General features: G+C 46.9%; 1 protein-coding gene and 1 pseudogene across 7 annotated transcripts in view; both read left to right on the forward strand.

Annotated features, from left to right (window-relative positions):
- The first annotated feature begins 5,328 nt into the window (after positions 1-5,328).
- Positions 5,329-5,938, forward strand: LOC108591829 (large ribosomal subunit protein uL22 pseudogene; annotated as a pseudogene).
- Positions 5,939-7,030: 1,092 nt separating this feature from the next.
- Positions 7,031-18,631, forward strand: part of SOCS7 (suppressor of cytokine signaling 7) — a 50,425-nt gene continuing 38,824 nt past the window's right edge. For all 7 annotated transcript variants that reach the window (XR_013535894.1, XR_013535892.1, XR_013535893.1 and 4 more), the window contains exons 1-2: positions 7,031-8,215; positions 17,363-17,427. Coding sequence is in view for 3 of the 7 variants with exons in the window: in XM_035301386.3 (XP_035157277.1) it covers positions 7,245-8,215; positions 17,363-17,427 (1,036 nt within the window). In the remaining 4 variants the exon portion in view is untranslated. The remainder of the gene's footprint in view (positions 8,216-17,362; positions 17,428-18,631) is intronic.

Below are 18,631 nucleotides of genomic sequence, written 5' to 3' on the forward strand. Positions count from 1 at the left end.
GCAATCTCGGTTCACTGCAACCTCCGCCTCCTGGGTTCAGGCAATTCTCCTGCCTCAGCCTCCTGAGTAGCTGGGATTACAGGCACGTGCCACCATGCCCAGCTAATTTTTTGTATTTTTAGTAGAGACAGGGTTTCACCATGTTGACCAGGATGGTCTCAATCTCTTGACCTTGTGATCCGCCCGCCTCGGCCTCCCAAAGTGCTGGGATTACAGGCTTGAGCCACCGCGCCCAGCCTCTTTTTTTGAATTTTTTAGTAGAGATGAGGGCTCACCATATTGGCCAGGCTGGTCTCGAACTCCTGACAAGTGATCTGCCTCAGCCTCCCAAAGTGCTAGCATTACAGGCGTGAACCACTGCACCTAGCCCCTTCTTTTGTTCTTCATGAAAACTGTGGCTACTCTTTCTTGCTCTTTCCCATTTTCTTACCCCTTGCCTCCTTCCTAGGCATAGTAACTGGGGGACCCAGAGTCAGTGCTGTCTGAGCCAGCCTCCTTGGATCTGGAAGGGCATGGATTCTTGGGGAAGCCACAGAACAACACTCCTGCCTGCCTACCCATCGCTTTCCATCGATGATGGGCTTCCTGCTTCCCCAGGCAATCTGGCCCCGAAGGTGCATGCTGTCTTTTGGTTTCTTCCCTTCGAACCCCCTCCAAACTCCCAATGTCTTGAACCTTTGATGTCCAAGATCATTGAGTGTATGTAGGAAGGCATAGGTGGTGGTTGCTAAAAATGTTCCTTCCTTTCCAGTTGACCTCTGCAAATAACAATTTTTTTTCTTTTTTTTTTAGAGTCTTGCTCTGTTGCCCAGGTTGGAGTGCAGTGGCACAATCTCAGCTCATTGCAATCTCTGCTTCCTGGGTTCAAGTTGATTCTCCTGCCTCAGCCTCTCAAGTAGCTGGGAGTACAGGCATAAGCCACCATGCCCGGCTAATTTTATATTTTTGGTAGAGATGGTGTTTCATCATGTTGGCTAGGCTGGTCTTGAACTCCTGACCTCAGGTGATCTGCCTGCCTCGACTTCCCAAACTGCTGGGATTATATGTGTGAACCACTGTGCCTAACCTTCCAAAGAACAATTCTGCTGTGCATCTTAAGTGGGCGTGCCCTGTGGGGAGAGTGGGGATAGAGGACAAACCCCCAGGGGAATCTCTATGATGGCAAAACCAGCAGGGCCCACAGCCCAGACTTTTCTTTTCTTTTCTTTTTTCTTTTTTTGAGACAGAGTTTCGCTGTTGTTACCCAGACTGGAGTGCAATGGCACGATCTCGGCTCACTGCAACTTCCGCCTTCTGGGTTCAAGCAATTCTCCTGCCTCAGCCTCCCGAGTAGCTGGGACTACAGACGTGCACCACCATGCCCAGCTAATTTTTGTATTTTTAGTAGAGACGGGGTTTCACCTTGTTGACCAGAATGGTCTTGATCTCTTGACCTCGTGATCCACCCGCCTCGGCCTCCCAAAGTGCTGGGATTATAGGCGTGAGCCACCGCGCCCGGCCCAGACTTTTCTTTTTTTGAGACAGTGTCTCGCTCTGTCGCCCACGCTGGAGTGCAATGGTGTGATCTTGGCTCACTGCAACCTGTACCTCCCGGGTTCAAGTGATTCTTCTGCCTCAGCCTCCCCAGTAGTTGGGATAACAGGCGCCCACCACACCTGACTAATATTTGTAGTTTTCATAGACAGGGTTTGGGCCATGTTGGCCAGGCTGGTTTCGAACTCCTGACCTCAGGTGATCCGCCCACCTTGGCCTCCTGAAGTGCTGGGATTACAGGTGTAAGCCACCATGCCTGCCCCCACCTATTTAAAAACAAATTAGAAAACTAAAATGCCGAAAGGAAAGTGACATTCACGAGGCCACTCAGCCAGTTAGTGGTACCGCTGGGAGCAGAAATCTGTATTGCACGTCCATAGCTTTTTCCTTGGCCTTTCTGTGAGTGACTTATTCCATTTCTTGGTGTTTATTACTGGTTACTGTTAGTTGAGGGTCAACAAAACATACTGGGTGAAGACAGTAGTAACTTACCATGAAAAGCTTCTTGGGAAAAAATGTATTAAGCTATTATCATGAAAACCTTCTTGGGAAAAAAATGTATTAATTAACATTTGTATAACACTGTAGAATAGATCATGTATCTTTACATGTAAGTTTTCTTTTCTTTTTTTTTGAGATGGAGTTTCACTCTTGTTCCCTGGCTGGGGTGCAATGGCAAAATCTCAGTTCACTGCAACCTCTGCCTCCCAGTTTCGAGCAATTCTTCTGCCTTAGCCTTCCGAGTAGCTGGAATTACAGGCATGTGCCATTATGCCTGGCTAATTTTGTATTTTTAGTAGAGATGGGGTTTCTCCATGTTGATCAGGCTGGTCTCAAACTCCTGACCTCAGGTGATCTGCCTGCCTCGGCCTCCCAAAGTGCTGGGATTACAGGTGTGAGCCACCAGCCCGGCCTACATGTAAATTTTCATTTAATTCTCCTGAACAGCCATGTCAAGGGGGGATTATTAGTGACCCATTTTTACAAATGAAACACAGGTTCAGAGATGTTTAATTATTTGCATTTGCTCATATATTCAGAAACTGGCATGATTAAGACTAACTAGACCAACCACAAAGTCCAGAGGGGCAGGGATTGTGTCTGTCTCTTTTATCACTGCATCCCCAAACCTAGCTCATTGTTGAATGACTAAATTAGGCTCAGAACTTCTTTAGATTCTAATACATATATTTGGTAGAGATGGGGTTTTGCCTTGTTGCCCAGGCTGGTCTCAAACTCCTGGGCTCAAGTGACCCATCTGCTTCAACCTCCCAAAGTGCTGGGATTACAGGCATGAGCCACTGTGCCCAGCTTATTTTCTATTTTTACTTTTTGAGACAGGGTCTCACTCTTGTCACCCAGGCAGGGGGGCAGTGGCATGAACACAGCTCACTCCACCTCCACCTCCTGGGCTCAAGTGATTCTCCTGCCTCAGCCTCCCAAGTAGCTAGGATTACAGGTGCACACCACCATGCCCACCTAATTTTTAAATTTTTGGTAGAGATGAGGTATCACAATATCCTCACAACATTGGGTCTCTTTGTTGCCCAACCTGGTCACAAACTCCCAGGCTCAAGTGATCTGCCTACCTTGGCCTCCCAAAGTACTGAGATTACAGGCTTGAGCCACCATACTTGGCCGAGGACCACTTTCATAGTGCTCAATGAAAGAGGTATATTTATACATAAAATCAGCTTAATAAACAAAAATTCGGCAGGGCGCAGTGGCTCACACCTGTAATCCCAGCACTTTGGAAAGCTGAGGCAGGTGGATCACAAGGTCAGGAGTTTGAGAACAGCATGGCCAACATGGTGAAACCTCGTCTCTACTAAAAACACAAAAACTAGCTGGGCCTAGTGGCACGCCTGAAATCCCAGCTACTCAGGAGGTTGAGGCAGGAGAATCACTTGAACCCAGGAGGCAGAGTGAGCCAAGATCACACCATTGCACTCCAGCCTGGGTGACAAGAATGAAACTCCATCTCCAAACAAACCCAACACAAATTCAAGTCATACAAATGCAAAGATACACCTTCTTTACTTGGAATTTAATTTTCAGTGTTTTTTCCAGGATCTGGGCTACAGCCCTGGACAATTACAGAAATGGGAAAAGTCTGCTCCATGGCTTGCCCTGCCTTAGAGCTCGTGTGTGTTCCCCGGTACCTCTGTGCACTCTGTGCAAGTAGAGATACTCCAGGTACTGACATAGTCCGCCTCTCCTGGAGCCAGGAAAGAAGCTGAACAGCAGAGGGCGCCGAAGAGCCATGAACCTTGCCTGCACTCGGCTTATAATGGGCTCTGAAGCCAGAGAATTTCTGAGAGAAAGCTAGGGATCTTGGGTAGTCTTCTTAGGCCTCAGGTGCTGTGATTCTATAGCAATTTCTCTTCATTCATTCATTCATTCATTCATTCATTTACAGGGTCTTTCTCTGTCACCCAGGCTGGAGTGCAGTGGTATGATCACGGCTCACTGCAGTCTCCACCTCCTGGGCTTAAGCAATCCTCTTGCCTCAGCCTTCTGAGTAGCTGGGACCACCACTGGGCACATCACCATGCCCAGCTAATTTTAAAACTTTCTGTAGACACAGGATGTTGCTGTGTTGCCGAGGCTGGCCTTCAACTTCTGGCCTTAAGTGATCCAAGACCTGCCTGCTCAATCACTCTTCTTTTCTTCAGAAACCTGAGTGACACCTGAGAGGCAGCCAGGGGAAGAGAATGAACTATCTGAAGTCAGAGCTAGTTTTGAATTTCACTGCATCCTTTTGAACTGAGTGACTTCAGCTAAACAGCTCACTGAGCTTCAGTTTGTCTCTTTACGTGTGAGGAAAGATCATGAATTCTGTGTGCAGAATTTGTCTCAGGAGACTCTTACAGGGATTAAGGTTGAATAACAATTCCAGGCACTGTCCTTGGCACCAGAGTGTCCACAAGGGGCAGAAAGTGAACCGGCCTCATAGAATTTATAGTTAGGTAGGGAAGACAGCTTTTAATCAACTGACCCCACAGACAGATTGCAAGTTACACCTATGCAAGGAAATGCAACAAAGGAGTGGTCTCAGAGCCTGGGGAAGAGGAAATGCCCAGGCAAGGAGATTTCCCTAAGGAAGTGAGGCTCGAATTCAAGCTGAAGGATGAATAGGAGTTTACTAAGCAAAAGGAGAAAAGTCTTGCAAGAAAAGGAAGAAGCTTACGCAATGCTCATATGTGTGGGAGCCTGCCGCAAGGCTGATGGGAATGCAGGAACAGAGAACAAGGTGGAGTGTGGCAGGGAATGTGGCTAGAGAGGTAGGGGTTAGATCACAAAGGGGTCAGATCACACATTAGCCTCAGAACAATGGGAAACCATGAACAATTATAATCACAGGTTATGAACACATTTCCATTCTGAAAAGGTTTCTCTGGTTGCAGGACTCAACCCTTCTCCATCTTTCCCTCAATGCATCCTCAGATACTGAAGTCACTGAGTTCTGCAGCTGATCCTTCCTCTTTTTCCCTTGCATTGCTCACTATCTCCCATGGGGACTATTCAATGGACTCCTGTTTTCCCTGGCTTCAGTCTCACTTCCTCCACACAAAAAGCTTGATCCTATTTGACCTTCACAACATGCCTGAAAGTAAGCAAAGTTGCAATTTTTATCCCTATATAACTGACAAGAAGGCCAGGCGAGGTGGCGCACACCTGTAATCCCAACGCTTTGGGAGGCCGAGGCAGGTGGATCACCTGAGGTCAGGAGTTTGAGACCAGCCTGGCCAAGATGATGAAACCCCATCGCTAATAAAAATACAAAAACGCTCTTTCCCTAAGTGGCCTGAGGTAATCTGTGAAAATGGTTCACTATTCACTTGATCCAGAGAACCCCACAAAGTCATGCAAATCAAGAGGTTCCAATCTTCATGTTCATTTTCAAAACACATGTGAAACTGCCCAGGCCATCAAGGGTACGCATATACGAAAAGCCACGAAGTATCTGAAAGATGTCACTTTACAGAAACAGCGCGTACCATTCTGACGTTACAATGGTGGAGTTGGCAGGTGTGCCCAGGCCAAGCAGTGGGGCTGGACACAAGGTCGATGGCCCAAAAAGAGTGCTGAATTTTTGCTGCACATGCTTAAAAATGCAGAGAGTAATGCTGAACTTAAGGGTTTAGATGTAGATTCTCTGGTCATTGAGCATATCCAAGTGAACAAAGCACCCAGGATGCGCCGCTGGACCTACAGAGCTCATGGTCGGATTAACCCATACAGGAGCTCTCCCTGCCACATTGAGATGATCCTTACTGAAAAGGAACAGATTGTTCCTAAACCAGAAGAGGAGGTTGCCCAGAAGAAGAAGAAACCCCAGAAGAAACTGAAGAAGCAAAAACTTATGGCAAGGGAGTAAATTCAGCCTTAAAATAAATGCAACTAAAAGGAAAAAGAAAAAAAATACAAAAACTAGCAGAGTGTGGTGGTGCACGCCTGTAGTCCCAGCTACTTGAGAGGCTGAGGCAGGGGAATCACTTGGGCCTGGGAGGTGGAAGTTGCAGTGAGCCAAGATCATGACACTGCACTCCAGCCTGGGCGACAGAGCGAGACTCTCTCTCAAAAAAAAAATTACAAAAAATTAGCTGGGCGAGGCAGGAGAATTGCTTGAACCCAGGAGGCAGAGGCTGCAGTGAGCGGTTGCTCTCCAGGCTTGGGAACAGAGCAAGACTCCATCTCAACAACAGCAAAAACTTAATGTGTTGTCTGCAGCTGTTACATTATGAATAATACAAAAATTGAGTAAATATTCTTCCAGTATTTGGAACTGTTTTCTGACTCAGCAAAGAAGTCGCTCCCATCATTGACAATCCAGTTTTGTCTTTTTCACTTCTATCAACCAACATTTACGTCACAATTACACTCCTTGGTCAACTGCAACCACAGTCTGGCTACCCATATAAGAGTTTGGCAAAAATCAATGAAAGCATTCTGTGAGAGTTATATGGAATTTGCCAATTTACTATTATTTGTAAATCGTGAGCTACACATCCTTCATGTTACCAAAACTTAACGATAAATTTATGTACCTATATATGTGCATACATTCCCTTTCTCCCCTCAGAGAGCTGGTTGTTACACATTTATCAGTACAGCACTGGGTCGAGAACACGATTCATGTAGTGATTACACATCCACTGAATACCAGGAGGGAGATACAGATTAACGGTGAAATGATTCAGCCAAGGTCACACATTGCAAGCGGCACAGGTGGGAGAACCATAGGTGCTTCCAAGGGGCTCTCTCATAGGACCAGACCACAGTTTCCAAGGCCTCTCCATCCTACAGAATGGGATAGCCTGGGCTTGGCGCCCAGGAAGTGAAACAGAAACGTCCAGGAAAGGCGACCAACGCCAGCCGACAGGCAGCTCACAGCCAATAGCGGCCGGGGACGCGCACGACGTCCGTCACTCGCTGTTGAGGCCAGCGCGAGCACGCCCTGGAGAAAGAGGCGTGGCTAAGCCCCTCAGGAAGTGACGTATCTTGGGGGCGGTGCTCGGCGGTGGCGGAGCGCGGCCTGGGCTCGCGCAGGGCTCCGCGCGCCCCCCGCCCCCTTCTATGAGGCAGAGGCCGCGGCGGCCGTTAGTGCTGTCGCTCCGGGGGCCGCGGCGGGCGGGGCTCCGGCGGGGCCCGGCCTAGTCCCCACCCCAGCCCGGCTCCGAGCCGCCCGCCCTCCCTCCCTCTCCCCGATGCAGGGGGCCGAGCTCCGGGAAGGCGAGGCGGCGGCGGCGGCCGCTTCGTACCGCGTCCTGAGCCGCCTCCTCGGCTATGGAGAGGCGGCCCCCGAGCCAGGCCCGCCGCCGCCGCCCCCGGGCCATGGCCTCCCGCCGCCACCCTTCCTCGCGCGGCCCGGCCCGCGCGGCTCCCGGCCGCCGCAGCTGATGGTGTTCCGCAACGTGGGTCGGCCGCCGGAGGAGGAGGACGTGGAGGCGGCCCCGGAGCCGGGACCCTCGGAACTACTGTGTCCCCGGCACCGCTGTGCCCTGGACCCCAAGGCCCTGCCGCCGGGCTTGGCGCTCGAGCGGACCTGGGGCCCGGCGGCTGGACTAGAGGCGCAGTTGGCGGCTCTGGGGCTCGGGCAGCCGGCAGGGCCCGGAGTCAAGACGGTCGGTGGGGGTTGCTGTCCGTGCCCGTGCCCCCCTCAGCCGCCCCCTCCGCAGCCCCAGCCGCCTGCTGCCGCCCCGCAGGCCGGGGAGGATCCCACGGAAACGAGCGACGCGCTTCTAGTGCTGGAGGGCTTGGAATCGGAGGCCGAGAGCCTGGAGACTAACAGCTGCTCGGAAGAGGAGCTCAGCAGCCCAGGTCGCGGAGGAGGAGGAGGGGGCGGCCGGCTTCTGCTGCAGCCCCCAGGCCCTGAATTACCTCCGGTGCCCTTCCCGCTGCAGGACTTGGTCCCCCTGGGGCGCCTGAGTAGAGGGGAGCAGCAGCAGCAACCTCCCCCGCCCCCGCCTCCTCCCGGCCCCCTCCGGCCTCTAGCGGGCCCTTCTCGGAAGGGCTCCTTCAAAATCCGCCTCAGTCGCCTCTTTCGCACCAAGAGCTGCAACGGTGGTTCCTGCGGTGGGGATGGGACCAGCAAGAGGCCTTCTGGAGAGCTGGCTGCTTCAGCTGCGAGCCTGACAGACATGGGAGGTTCTGCGGGCCGGGAGCTGGACGCGGGGAGGTGAGAACGGCCGGGGGCTGGCGACAAACTTCCTTTTCTTGTTTGGTTTCCGTTTTTGTCTTATGCTGGGGAGATCCTGACAGTTCTTAGAGTCTTCAGGAGGAGGCACTTGGGACCAAAGGTAGTAACATCTCGCGTTAGGTCAGAGCTAATTGTGGAAACAGCTTTCACTCTTAAAGAGTGCACACTCCATGACACTTCCCAGCTGGTCTGCAGCTCTCTTGTTGGAAGATGGTTTCAGACCATCTCCCATCCCCACCCTAGCATGGCTTTTTAAGTTTTTCCGAGGCAGCCGTCTGCCATGATCCCTGGGAGGGAGATTGCTGGAAATGTTTGGCCTGGGGCAAAAAGCTGATGTTGCATCTAGACCGCCTTGTTTATTCTGTATACCAGCACGGCACCCCCCCTTTTACACTCATGCAAGCAAATGACAGGAGGTTCTTCAAATGTGGTTGTAGGCCATCAATCAATTGGACATCTCTGTTCAAAGTTTTAATGTTTTCCTGGTTGTTCCCCTAGATAAACTTGACATATCAAACTTGTGTGCTGACCACTGTCTCTGAGAACAGAAATAGCAGGCCGGGCACAGTGGCTCACACCTGTAATCCCAGCACTTTGGGAGGCTGAGGAGGACGAATAGCTTGAGCTCAGGAGTTTGAGACCAGCCTGGGCAACATGTGAAACGCCATAGCTACAAAAAACCAAAAAACAAAACAAACAAACAAAACCCAAATAATTAGTCAAGAGTAATCCCAGCTACTCTGGAGGCTGAGGCAGGAGGATCGTTTGAGTATAGGAGGCAGAGGTTGCAGTGAATAGTGAGCATGCCACTGCACTCCAGCTTGCATGACAGTGAGAGCCTGTCTCAAGAAAATAGCTTTGCGCTCTCTCATGGCCATTTGAGAATTCTAAATACCAGTGAGGTATAAGATATTGGTGCATGAGCTCTGGGCCAATTGATGAAAATTCCAAACTCAGACATTTAGTTTTTTCCTGCATTTCTGAAGGGTGGACTGATCTTTGACAGCCAGTGTTAGATCTGTAGCATAGGTTACAAAGCTGTCAACTTTGGTATTCCTGAAATGAGGCTTCTCTTGTGGTGACTGCCACTGTGGTTTGTTCTTCTCTGAGCAGGTTCTCAGAAAGATTGGAATTGGTTTTGTTGTGGTTTACATGATGGATTCTTGAGACATACTGGCAGCCATAAGCCAAGGCTAAAGAACTGGTATAAATTGATAACCTTACTGTGAACTAGGAGCTTTTTGGGGAGCTTTTTGAAAAGTCTAAGACTGAATTTTTTGAAAGCTCCCCAGGTGATCCTGAATTGGAAACCACTCATGGTGTACTTTTGTTTTCAAGGGAACTTGGGTACTCCAAGAGGAAAATGTTGGGTGGATTTGGCTTTCTTGCCCTTACTGAACAGCTGTGCCATGGGCTCATTTGGGGATCAGGCTAAATCCAAACTTTATTAAAAAAATCAGTGGGTTGCCCCTTTAGGTAGACCACTGTTTCTGCCTTTGCCTCCCAGTGAATTCATGCTGGGAGTTCAGATCTTGAAAAACGTGTGGCTGCTGAAACAGCTTTTTTGTTGTAGGTTCTGTATTCAATGCTCCACTTACCAGCACAGATGAAATTTTCATCAGATGCAGGGGAGGGCGGGATTAAAACTATGAGTGATGACATAGGATAGATTGCTAATTTTCTTGTGGTTTGTCTTGTCTTTGTTACATATTGACCAGGAGTTCCTCTGTGATTCCAGAGACACCAAATACAAGGTGTGGCGTGAAATTAGCTGCTACGTCTAATAGATTAGGAAGAGGAAAAGGCATATAACATTATACGGTTTTTGCCTTTGGAAGCAGAATTTAATGGTCATTGGCTGCTCTGTCACCAACCCTCACACTAAGCACAATACAGATTTCTGCCGCAGAGCAAATTGGGCTGTAGCTTTGCAAAGAAGCTTAGTTCAGGGCACTGGAGAATTACATTTTTTGGTCCAAGGGCTTTTTCTGATGAATTGGAGAAGAGCTAGGTATTTGTGTATAAACGTTCGGTTGACTGCTGTTTGGAGGCAGCATGCGGTATAGAGAATGTGAAAGTCTAGATTCCTTGTAAACTCCAACATCAGCTGTGAGATGGAGGCCAAATTTGTCATCTTCATGCTTCCCTTTTTTCCCCATCTGTAAAATGGGTGCGTGTTGACTATCTTATTCCTGTCCTTTTAAGAATAGATTGTCAATAAGAGAAATCTAGATGGAATATTTTGTGCTTTTTAGAAGATAAGTAATAAGACTGATCTGGTAAATTTTTTTAATGCTTAGGATTTGGTGCTGCTTGTGAGCTTTTCCACAGCTTACTACATGCCAGTCTTGCTGGCAGCCTCGCAGCTGTGAGAAACTTGGTGAGTCTGGCCAGGGTAGTTGTGATTTCTGTGGATCTGCACCTCCTAAGTCCGAAATAGTGGGAGGATGAGTTTGGATTTTTAGCTTGTTCTTTTGTTTTGATTGGTAGGAGCTGGAAGTGGTGAGAAATTTCAGTCTTTTGCCAAAGGGTATATGCCTTTGTCCTCATTGTTGATTGGAGTTAATTATGGGCTTCTTTGCTGTTTAATTTGGGGCTTTTACAATAACCTCTGGGCATAATTCCCTTTGCTGTTCTCTATATCTATCTTCCTACAATCATTTTAACAATTCTCACATTTTAGCTCTAAGCAAAACTTCCTTTTGCTTTTGAGTCTGGTTAGTGGATCTACCTGTGGATATATTGTCTTCAATGTATTATGAGTTAGCTTAGAGTACTTTTTTTGTTTTGTTTTTGTTTTTTGTTTTGAGGTGGAGTCTTGCTCTGTTGCCCAGGCTGGAGTGCAGTGGTGCGATCTTGGCTTATTGCAACCTCTACCTCCTGGGTTCAAGCGATTCTCCTGTGTCAGCCTCCCTGGTACCTGGGATTACAGGGGCACACCAACATGCCCGGCTAATTTTTTTTATTTTTAGTAGAGCCAGGGTTTTGCTATGTTGGCCAGGCTGGTCTTGAACTCCTGACCTCAGGTGATCCACCTGCCTTGGCCTCCCAAGGTGCTGGGATTACAGGCATGAGCCACCACTCCCGGCCAACTTAAAGAACTCTTTTTTTTTTTGAGACAGAGTTTTACTCTGTCACCAGGCTTCAGTGCTATGGCACGATCTTGGCTCACCGTAACCTCCATCTCCTGGGTTCAAGCAATTCTTGTGCCTCAGCCTCCTGAGTAGCTGGGATTACAGGCACACACAACCACACCTGGCTAATTTTTGTATTTTTAGTAGAGACGGGGTTTCACCATGTTGGCCAGGATGGTCTCAATCTCCTGACCTCGTTATCCACCTGCTGTAGCCTCCCAAAATGCTGGGATTGCAGGTTGAGCACCATGCCTAGCTGAGAACTCTTTTTATAAGTGAGGTAAGAAATGGGCTCACTAGTTGGGTGTTGTAATGTGTACCTGTAGTCCCAACTACTTGGAAGGCAGAGGCGGGAGGATTACTTGAGCCCAGGAGTTCAAGGACACAGTGAACTATGATTGTGCCACTGCACTCCAGCCTGGGTGACAGAGTGAGACTCCATCTCTCTCTCGCTCTTTTTTTTTTTGGAGACAGAATCTCGCTACATTGCCCATGCTGGAGTGCTTTGGTGTGATCTTGGCTTACTGCAGCCTTCTTCGCCTCTCGGGTTCAAGCAAGTCTCCTGCCTCAGCCTCCCAAGTAGCTGGAACTATAGGCGAACGCCGCCATGCCTGGCTAATTTTTTTGTATTTTAGTAGAAACAGGATTTCACCATGTTCCCACGCTGGTCTTGAACTCCTGAGCTCAGACAATCCACCTGCCTCTGCCTCCCAAAGTGCTGGGATTATAGGCGTGAGCACCACGCCTGGCTGACTCCATTTCTTTAAAAGAAAGAAAGAAAGAAAAAGAAATGGGCCCAGCAACTAATCAGGTTTCTGTTCTCGGGAACTGGGCTAGGGCTTATAACACACATATGTTGGAATTCAAAGAGCTGGGCTTGATGCCTGTGGTCCTCAGTGTAATCTAGCATTGCTATTTCAGGAAAACCAGTGGAGTTCCCATGTCTGTTTCTCATATGTTGAGCTGATTGTCTTCATTTGGATTTGGTGAGATATCTAATTTGATCTGACCATTTTGAATCATCACTTAATACATACTTGGTTGGAAATAGGTACCTTCTTCACTTTTCAAGATTTGTTTTTTTTCAAGTTAACAGATGAGGCTATTACTGGCTGTCTTCATGGTAGTAGGTAGAGAAATGGAGGATAGTTCTGTAGTGGTTTCCTATGTTTTTATTTGGGGGGAAAAAAAGATGGAATTCTGGAAAGAGAGGCAGGCTGCCTTGGCATCCATTTGGAGCCCTGCTGTCGTGGACAGACCTGGCAGACATGAGAAACCTTTTTCACTGTTTCCTTCGGTCTTCAGGTCTAAAGGGGTCTTTTTAAGTAATAACATGACATGCTGAGAGCAAAATGATTTTGTGATGGGATGAGGAAGTTCTGATTTTATGTTCGGGTTTTGGGTTCACACACTATTGATCTTTTTAACTATTTTTTCCATGAAGTGGTTGTAGTTGGCAGCTCTCTTTTAAAATGAGCTCCTGGGCTTTGAAAAATCTCTGTCCGTTTGAGTCCTGTGCCGTGTTTCCCACTCCTTTACATTTTCTCTGCTCTGCCGACATCATCTAAGGTTTAGACCTTGGACCATGCCTCTTGGCTTTTCCCTGGAAGTTCCCTCTATAGGTTCTTTAGTTGGTTTATGATGGAGTTTTGGATCTGACCTTGCTGCACAAATGTCTGTGTATTGGAACTAAAAATGAACACATGGTTTTTGTGCCTGTAACACATGAACAGACACTGGCTTATGACGTGTTAGAAATGGCACAGACTGGCTGACTTGGCACTGTGTGCTTTAGCAGGGGCAGAGGTACATTGGAGCTGTAAAACCTGGTATTTGGACATCCTAGTTTGGAAGTTACTTTAGAAAAGGACATGTGTAAGTCTTAGGGCATCAGTAGAGGGGATTTTTGGGCAAGATACAGGTTATTTTTATTTGATTGTTTATATTTTAGGTTTCAAGGAACTTGAAAACCGGCCAATGGTTACATCTATGTGTTGTTGTTCTGTCTAGTCTAATGCTTTTAACTCCTTTTATCCCATAAATCTGTTGCAGTACAGTTAATAATTTGCAGGGTAGAAATGGACAGAGGCATTCTGTCTCTTTGTTACCTACAGTATAGGCAGGAACTTAGCTGACACAAAGGACTGCCAGCCTCAAAGACCTTTGCCTAAGGCCTTCTGCCCTGTCCTTTTCTGTCACCTGAAGCACAGTCCACTGAATGCTTTTCCATCCTACCCTACTCCTCAAGTCTTTGTTGCTGCTAAGATGCAAGTGGCCTTCTGGCAAAGTTACAGGGGTATAACTTTGCACACTAATGCTTGTTGAGGTGATCTGGGGAGGAATAAATAACATGGGAATGTAGTATAGAGGGGTTAGGTTTTTTTTTGTTTGTTTGTTTTGAGATAGAGTCTTGCTCTTTTGCCAGGCGCCAGGCTGGAGTGCAGTGGTGCGATCTCAGCTCACTGCAACCTCCGCCTCCCAGGTTCAAGCAGTTCTCCTGCCTTAGCCTCCCGGTAGCTGGGACTACAGGCGCGTGCCACCACGCCCAGCTAATTTTTGTATTTTTTAGTAGAGATGGGGTTTCACCATATTGGCCAGAATGCTCTTGACCTTGTGATCTACCCACCTCACCCTCCCAAAGTGCTGGGATTACAGGCATGAGCCACCACGCCCGACCAGAGGGGTTAGTTTAAAATGTTATCATTATTCATATTGCTCTCCAAAATATAGTGTGTCTGCTTAGAATGGCCTTTTATCATTCTAAATGGTTCATGCATACAAAAGGGAATATATAAAGTGTATGTCTTTGAATAATAATAAAATACAAACATAGGTACCCATCACTAAGTTTAACAAATAGAACGTTATCAGTACCTTTGAAGAGTGTTGCTTTCTAATTACATCTTACCCCTCCCCCAGGTGACTACCATCCTCAATTTTATGTTAATCAGTACCTTATTTTTTTATAGTTATCTAGACTGATTTTTTCATGAATGACTGCCATTCAAATGCTCTCAGGATCCTTGAGACAGATACTGCTTTGGGTTTTTAGTTAGGCTTGTCTCCCCAAAGAGAGAAAGAAGCATGCATATTTATTAGTAGCCTTTTAGCCTCCTAGACTTTAGACCATTTACCTTTCCAAGCAGCCATGAGGCCCCCTTATTTGCCAGGAAAAACCATTCTGGCTCTCTCAAACAGCTCTGCCTGGATTCAGATGTTTTTCTTTTTCTAGATCCTAGAAACTATGATTTTTCTTCTTCAAAATGCCGGGGCGGGGGAGAAGATGAGCTGAAGTGAGAAGGCCTCCGCAAGATGTGTGCATTTGGGTCCTGCCGTTCTTCAGTGCTTGGCACTGAAGAGACTCGTCCCCAGCATGGGCAGATGGCAGAGTAATGCAGCTTCCTTTGAAAAGAGGCAAACGGCCAAATGGCTGAGGTGTGAACCTTTTGAAAGGCCAGTGCTTTAGGTTTCCACTTGCTGGGTTTAATGTTGTACCCACAAGTTATCAAATAAAAATCAGCTTGGAAGCTCTTCAGCAGTGTTAAAGTTCATGTCCAGTGGAAGTCACATTGCGTTCCAGTCCTCTGGATTGTTGGAACTAAGCTGCAGTCATGAGCCACTTTTATGAGCAGAGAAACTGTGTGTGGCCGGATCTTATTTTTATATAGCCACCTCTCCTGTGGGTGCTGTGGGTGGAGTATTCATAGTGAGTGTGATCATCAATCAGACCCCTCAAGTATGGAGGTTGCCAAGGGAGTGTAAAGCTAGGTCAGGAGAAACAAGGACCAGGGTTTCAGCTCTTTCTGAATAAGATCTTCATGGCATGGTTTTAGAATTTTGTTTGAAGTGAATTCTGAGAAGCTCAGACATCAGTGTTAAAGCATAAATGCATAAATATTTTCTGAAGTCAAATAATTTAAAATAGAATTTTATTTTGGATTTTCTTTGCTTTTGCTCCTCTCTATTGGTACAGTTTTTTTTTTTTTTTTTTTTGAGACGGAGTGTCACTCTTGTTACCCAGGCTGGAGTGCAATGGCGTGATCTTGGCTCACCGCAACCTCCGCCTGGGTTCAGGCAATTCTCCTGCCTCAGCCTCCTGAGTAGCTGGGATTACAGGCATGCGCCACCATGCCCAGCTAATTTTTTGTATTTTTAGTAGAGACGGGGTTTCACATGTTGACCAGGATGGTCTCTATCTCTTGACCTCGTGATCCACCCGCCCCGGCCTCCCAAAGTGCTGGGATTACAGGTGTGAGCCACCGCACCCGGCCCGGTACTGTTTATAGTTGAAAAGAGTTTTCTATTTAGGCCTTTGGGTAAGAGTATTTTTGGAAGGTGAGCCAGCTACAATGCTAGGAGTCAGACACTCAATTCTGGGGGAGGATTTTCTTTAAGTCTGTTATATTGTTTATATATATATATATATATATATATTTTTTTTTTTTTTTTTTGAGATAGGGTCTCACTCTCACCCAGGCTGGAGCGGCTCAATCATGGCTTACTGCACCCTTGACCTTCCTGGGCTCAAATGATCTTCTGACCTCACACGCCTGAGTAACTGGGACTATAGGCATGTGCCACCATGCCCAGCTAATTTTTGTATTTTTTTGTAGAGATGAGGTTTTACCATATTGCCCAGGCTGGTCACAAACTCCTGGGCTCAAGCAATCTGCCCGTCTCCACCTTCCAAAATGTTGGGATTACAGGTATGAGCCGTCGCACCAGGCCTGAGGTATAATTTATATACTACAAAATGTACCTTTTAAGTGTCTAGCTCTATTAATTTTGATGAATTTATATATAGTCATCATAACCTCTACCATAATCAGCATATAGCTTTTTTTTCTTTTTTGAAATGGAGTCTCACTGTCACCCAGGCTGGAGTACAGTGGCATGATCTCGGTTCACTGCAGCCTCTGTCTCCCTGGCTCAAGCAATCTCCTGCCTCAGTCTCCTGAGTATCTGGGATTATAAGCATGCACCCACACACCCAGCTAATTTTTGTTTTTTTAGTGTAGTCGAGGTTTCACCATGTTGGCCAGGCTGGTCTTAAACTCCTGACCTTCCACCTCCGCCTCCCAAAGTGCTGGGATTATAGGTGTGAGCCACCACGCCTGGCCAGCATATAGCATATTTCTATCGCCTTGACAAGTTTAGTCATTCTGGAGTGAGTTTTTTTGAGTTTAACACACTTCTGGCCAGAATATCTTCATTGGAGTCTTTGAGTTTCTTTCATTTCTTGCTGAAAAGCCACTTGAAAGTATGGTACGAAGTGATCTTTGGTGTATGAACCAAAAGATCTGGGTTTTTAGACTGGTTCCCTAGGGCAGCATCAAGAAGTCATGGGGAGAGCTGTGTGACTGGCAGCTCAGAGAGAGGAATGAGCCCTCTTCTTGGGTGCTAGGCAGAGTCCCCAATCTGAGGAGTCCCACTTAGTAGCTGATGGCTTTGACCCATACCTTGGGGCCATTGTGCAGAAATCAAAGGTCTTCAAGGTTGAAAATTGCATGTGCATCCTGCAGATGTGACTCAGGTCAGAATATGTTTGTTTCCTGGTTCACTTTGAGACAACCTATCCTACAGCCAAGCCCAGAGGGAAAATTTGCTCTGAGCTGGTGCCTGTTCAGGTCAAGAGCCTTCTTCTTGGCTCCCAGATGAAAATTAGCTCTGCATCTCACTTCCTTCCTCTTGAAATGGACTTGCCAATTACCACTCAAGGTGTTTTACTCTTTAATGTACTGGGTATGGTGAGCTCCAAAGGGATTTCTCATTGCTTTGTAGGCTGGTGAATTCTGTAGCCAAATCTATTTAAGGAATTGTCTTAATTATTTCATTCTCCCCTTTTATTTTATTCTTTATTGCAAGAGTATTGCTGACAGCGACTAGGATTTGCTTTATTTTTCAGTGCATCTGGAACTGTGTTGTTGTGACTTAAATGCATATGTGTTCATTTCTCTCCTTTATTCTCTCTCTGTGCTTTCTCACTCCCTAGGAAACCCAGGTTGACAAGAACGCAAAGTGCCTTTTCTCCGGTCTCCTTCAGCCCCCTGTTCACAGGTAAGGGTAATAAGCTTTCTCTTTTCTGACGTCTGAAAACAGGAGTGTTCTGAGACCTGTTGGGAAACACTTGCAGATGCATCACAGGAAGCTGTAGGCGTGTCTGGAGTTATTTCCTTCATTCCTTTCCCAGTGGGTTTGGAGTGAGGCTATTTTTATGGTATGGAATGTGTTCTTGACTTTGGATGCTTTATAGTTGGAGGTAAATTCTGCTTGTTGGTAATTGGGTGGCTCTAGCAGTTATGCAGTGCTTAGTTCAGGGTCATCACATATAAATTAAAACTAGGAATTACAAATTTATGGGCTCACAGTACATAAAAGACTCCCTAGAAGTCATACAATTTCTGTTCCTGCTTCCAAGGGAGTTCATGGGTTATCTCATAAAAATAATCCATGATTATCTGGTCTATTTTTAAAGACTTTGGGCAAAGGGGTTACATGAGCTCTTGTCTTTTTAGGGGCTTGCAGTTTTTGCAGCTGTTAGAGTTCTTTATTGTATCTAATTTAAGTCTGCCCTCTTGCAGCAGGGAACACAGTTGCTAAAGTAGGAAGTCTGTAGAATATCCTTTGGATGATAGGTAACTGCCTTCTCCTTCTGTAGGGAACTTTTTCAGAGAGGGAGATCTTCTGTTAGGTCAGTCTCATGTAAAGCTCCTGCATGAATAAGCTGTAGAAAAGTTTCAGAAACTGAGTACTTCTCATCGGTTGTGACTTAGAGGCCTTTAAAAAAATTCCAGTCTCAAACTCCTTTGGATATCATGTCCCTCAAAAAGGTGATTGGAAGACTTAGGATTTGGGAATGGATGCTTCCAGGAAGACGTTAAGCAGGACAATGAGACCTACAACTGAATAGACTGCTCTGAACTGTCAAAACAAGTGAATTGGTACTTGTATAGACATCTACTGTAGTGGAGAAGGAGACCTCTGTTCTTACCCAAGCCCAGAATTAAAAAATCTTTTCTTGTGATAGCATGTCATTCTAGTTAATAGTTGTTTCCTCCCTAAAGTAAGGAGCATGGCTGGGCACGGTGGCTCATGCCTGTAATCTCAGCACTTTAGGAGGTTGAAGTGAGCAGATCATCTGAGGTCAGGAGTTTCAGACCAGCTTGGCCAATGTGGTGTGAAACTCTGTCTCTACAAAAAATACAGAAAATTAGCTGGGTGTGGGGGCACACATCTATAGTCCCAGCTACTCGGAGGCTGA

This window comes from Callithrix jacchus, chromosome 5 (genome assembly GCF_049354715.1).
Source record: "Callithrix jacchus isolate 240 chromosome 5, calJac240_pri, whole genome shotgun sequence".
NCBI lineage: Eukaryota > Metazoa > Chordata > Mammalia > Primates > Cebidae > Callithrix > Callithrix jacchus.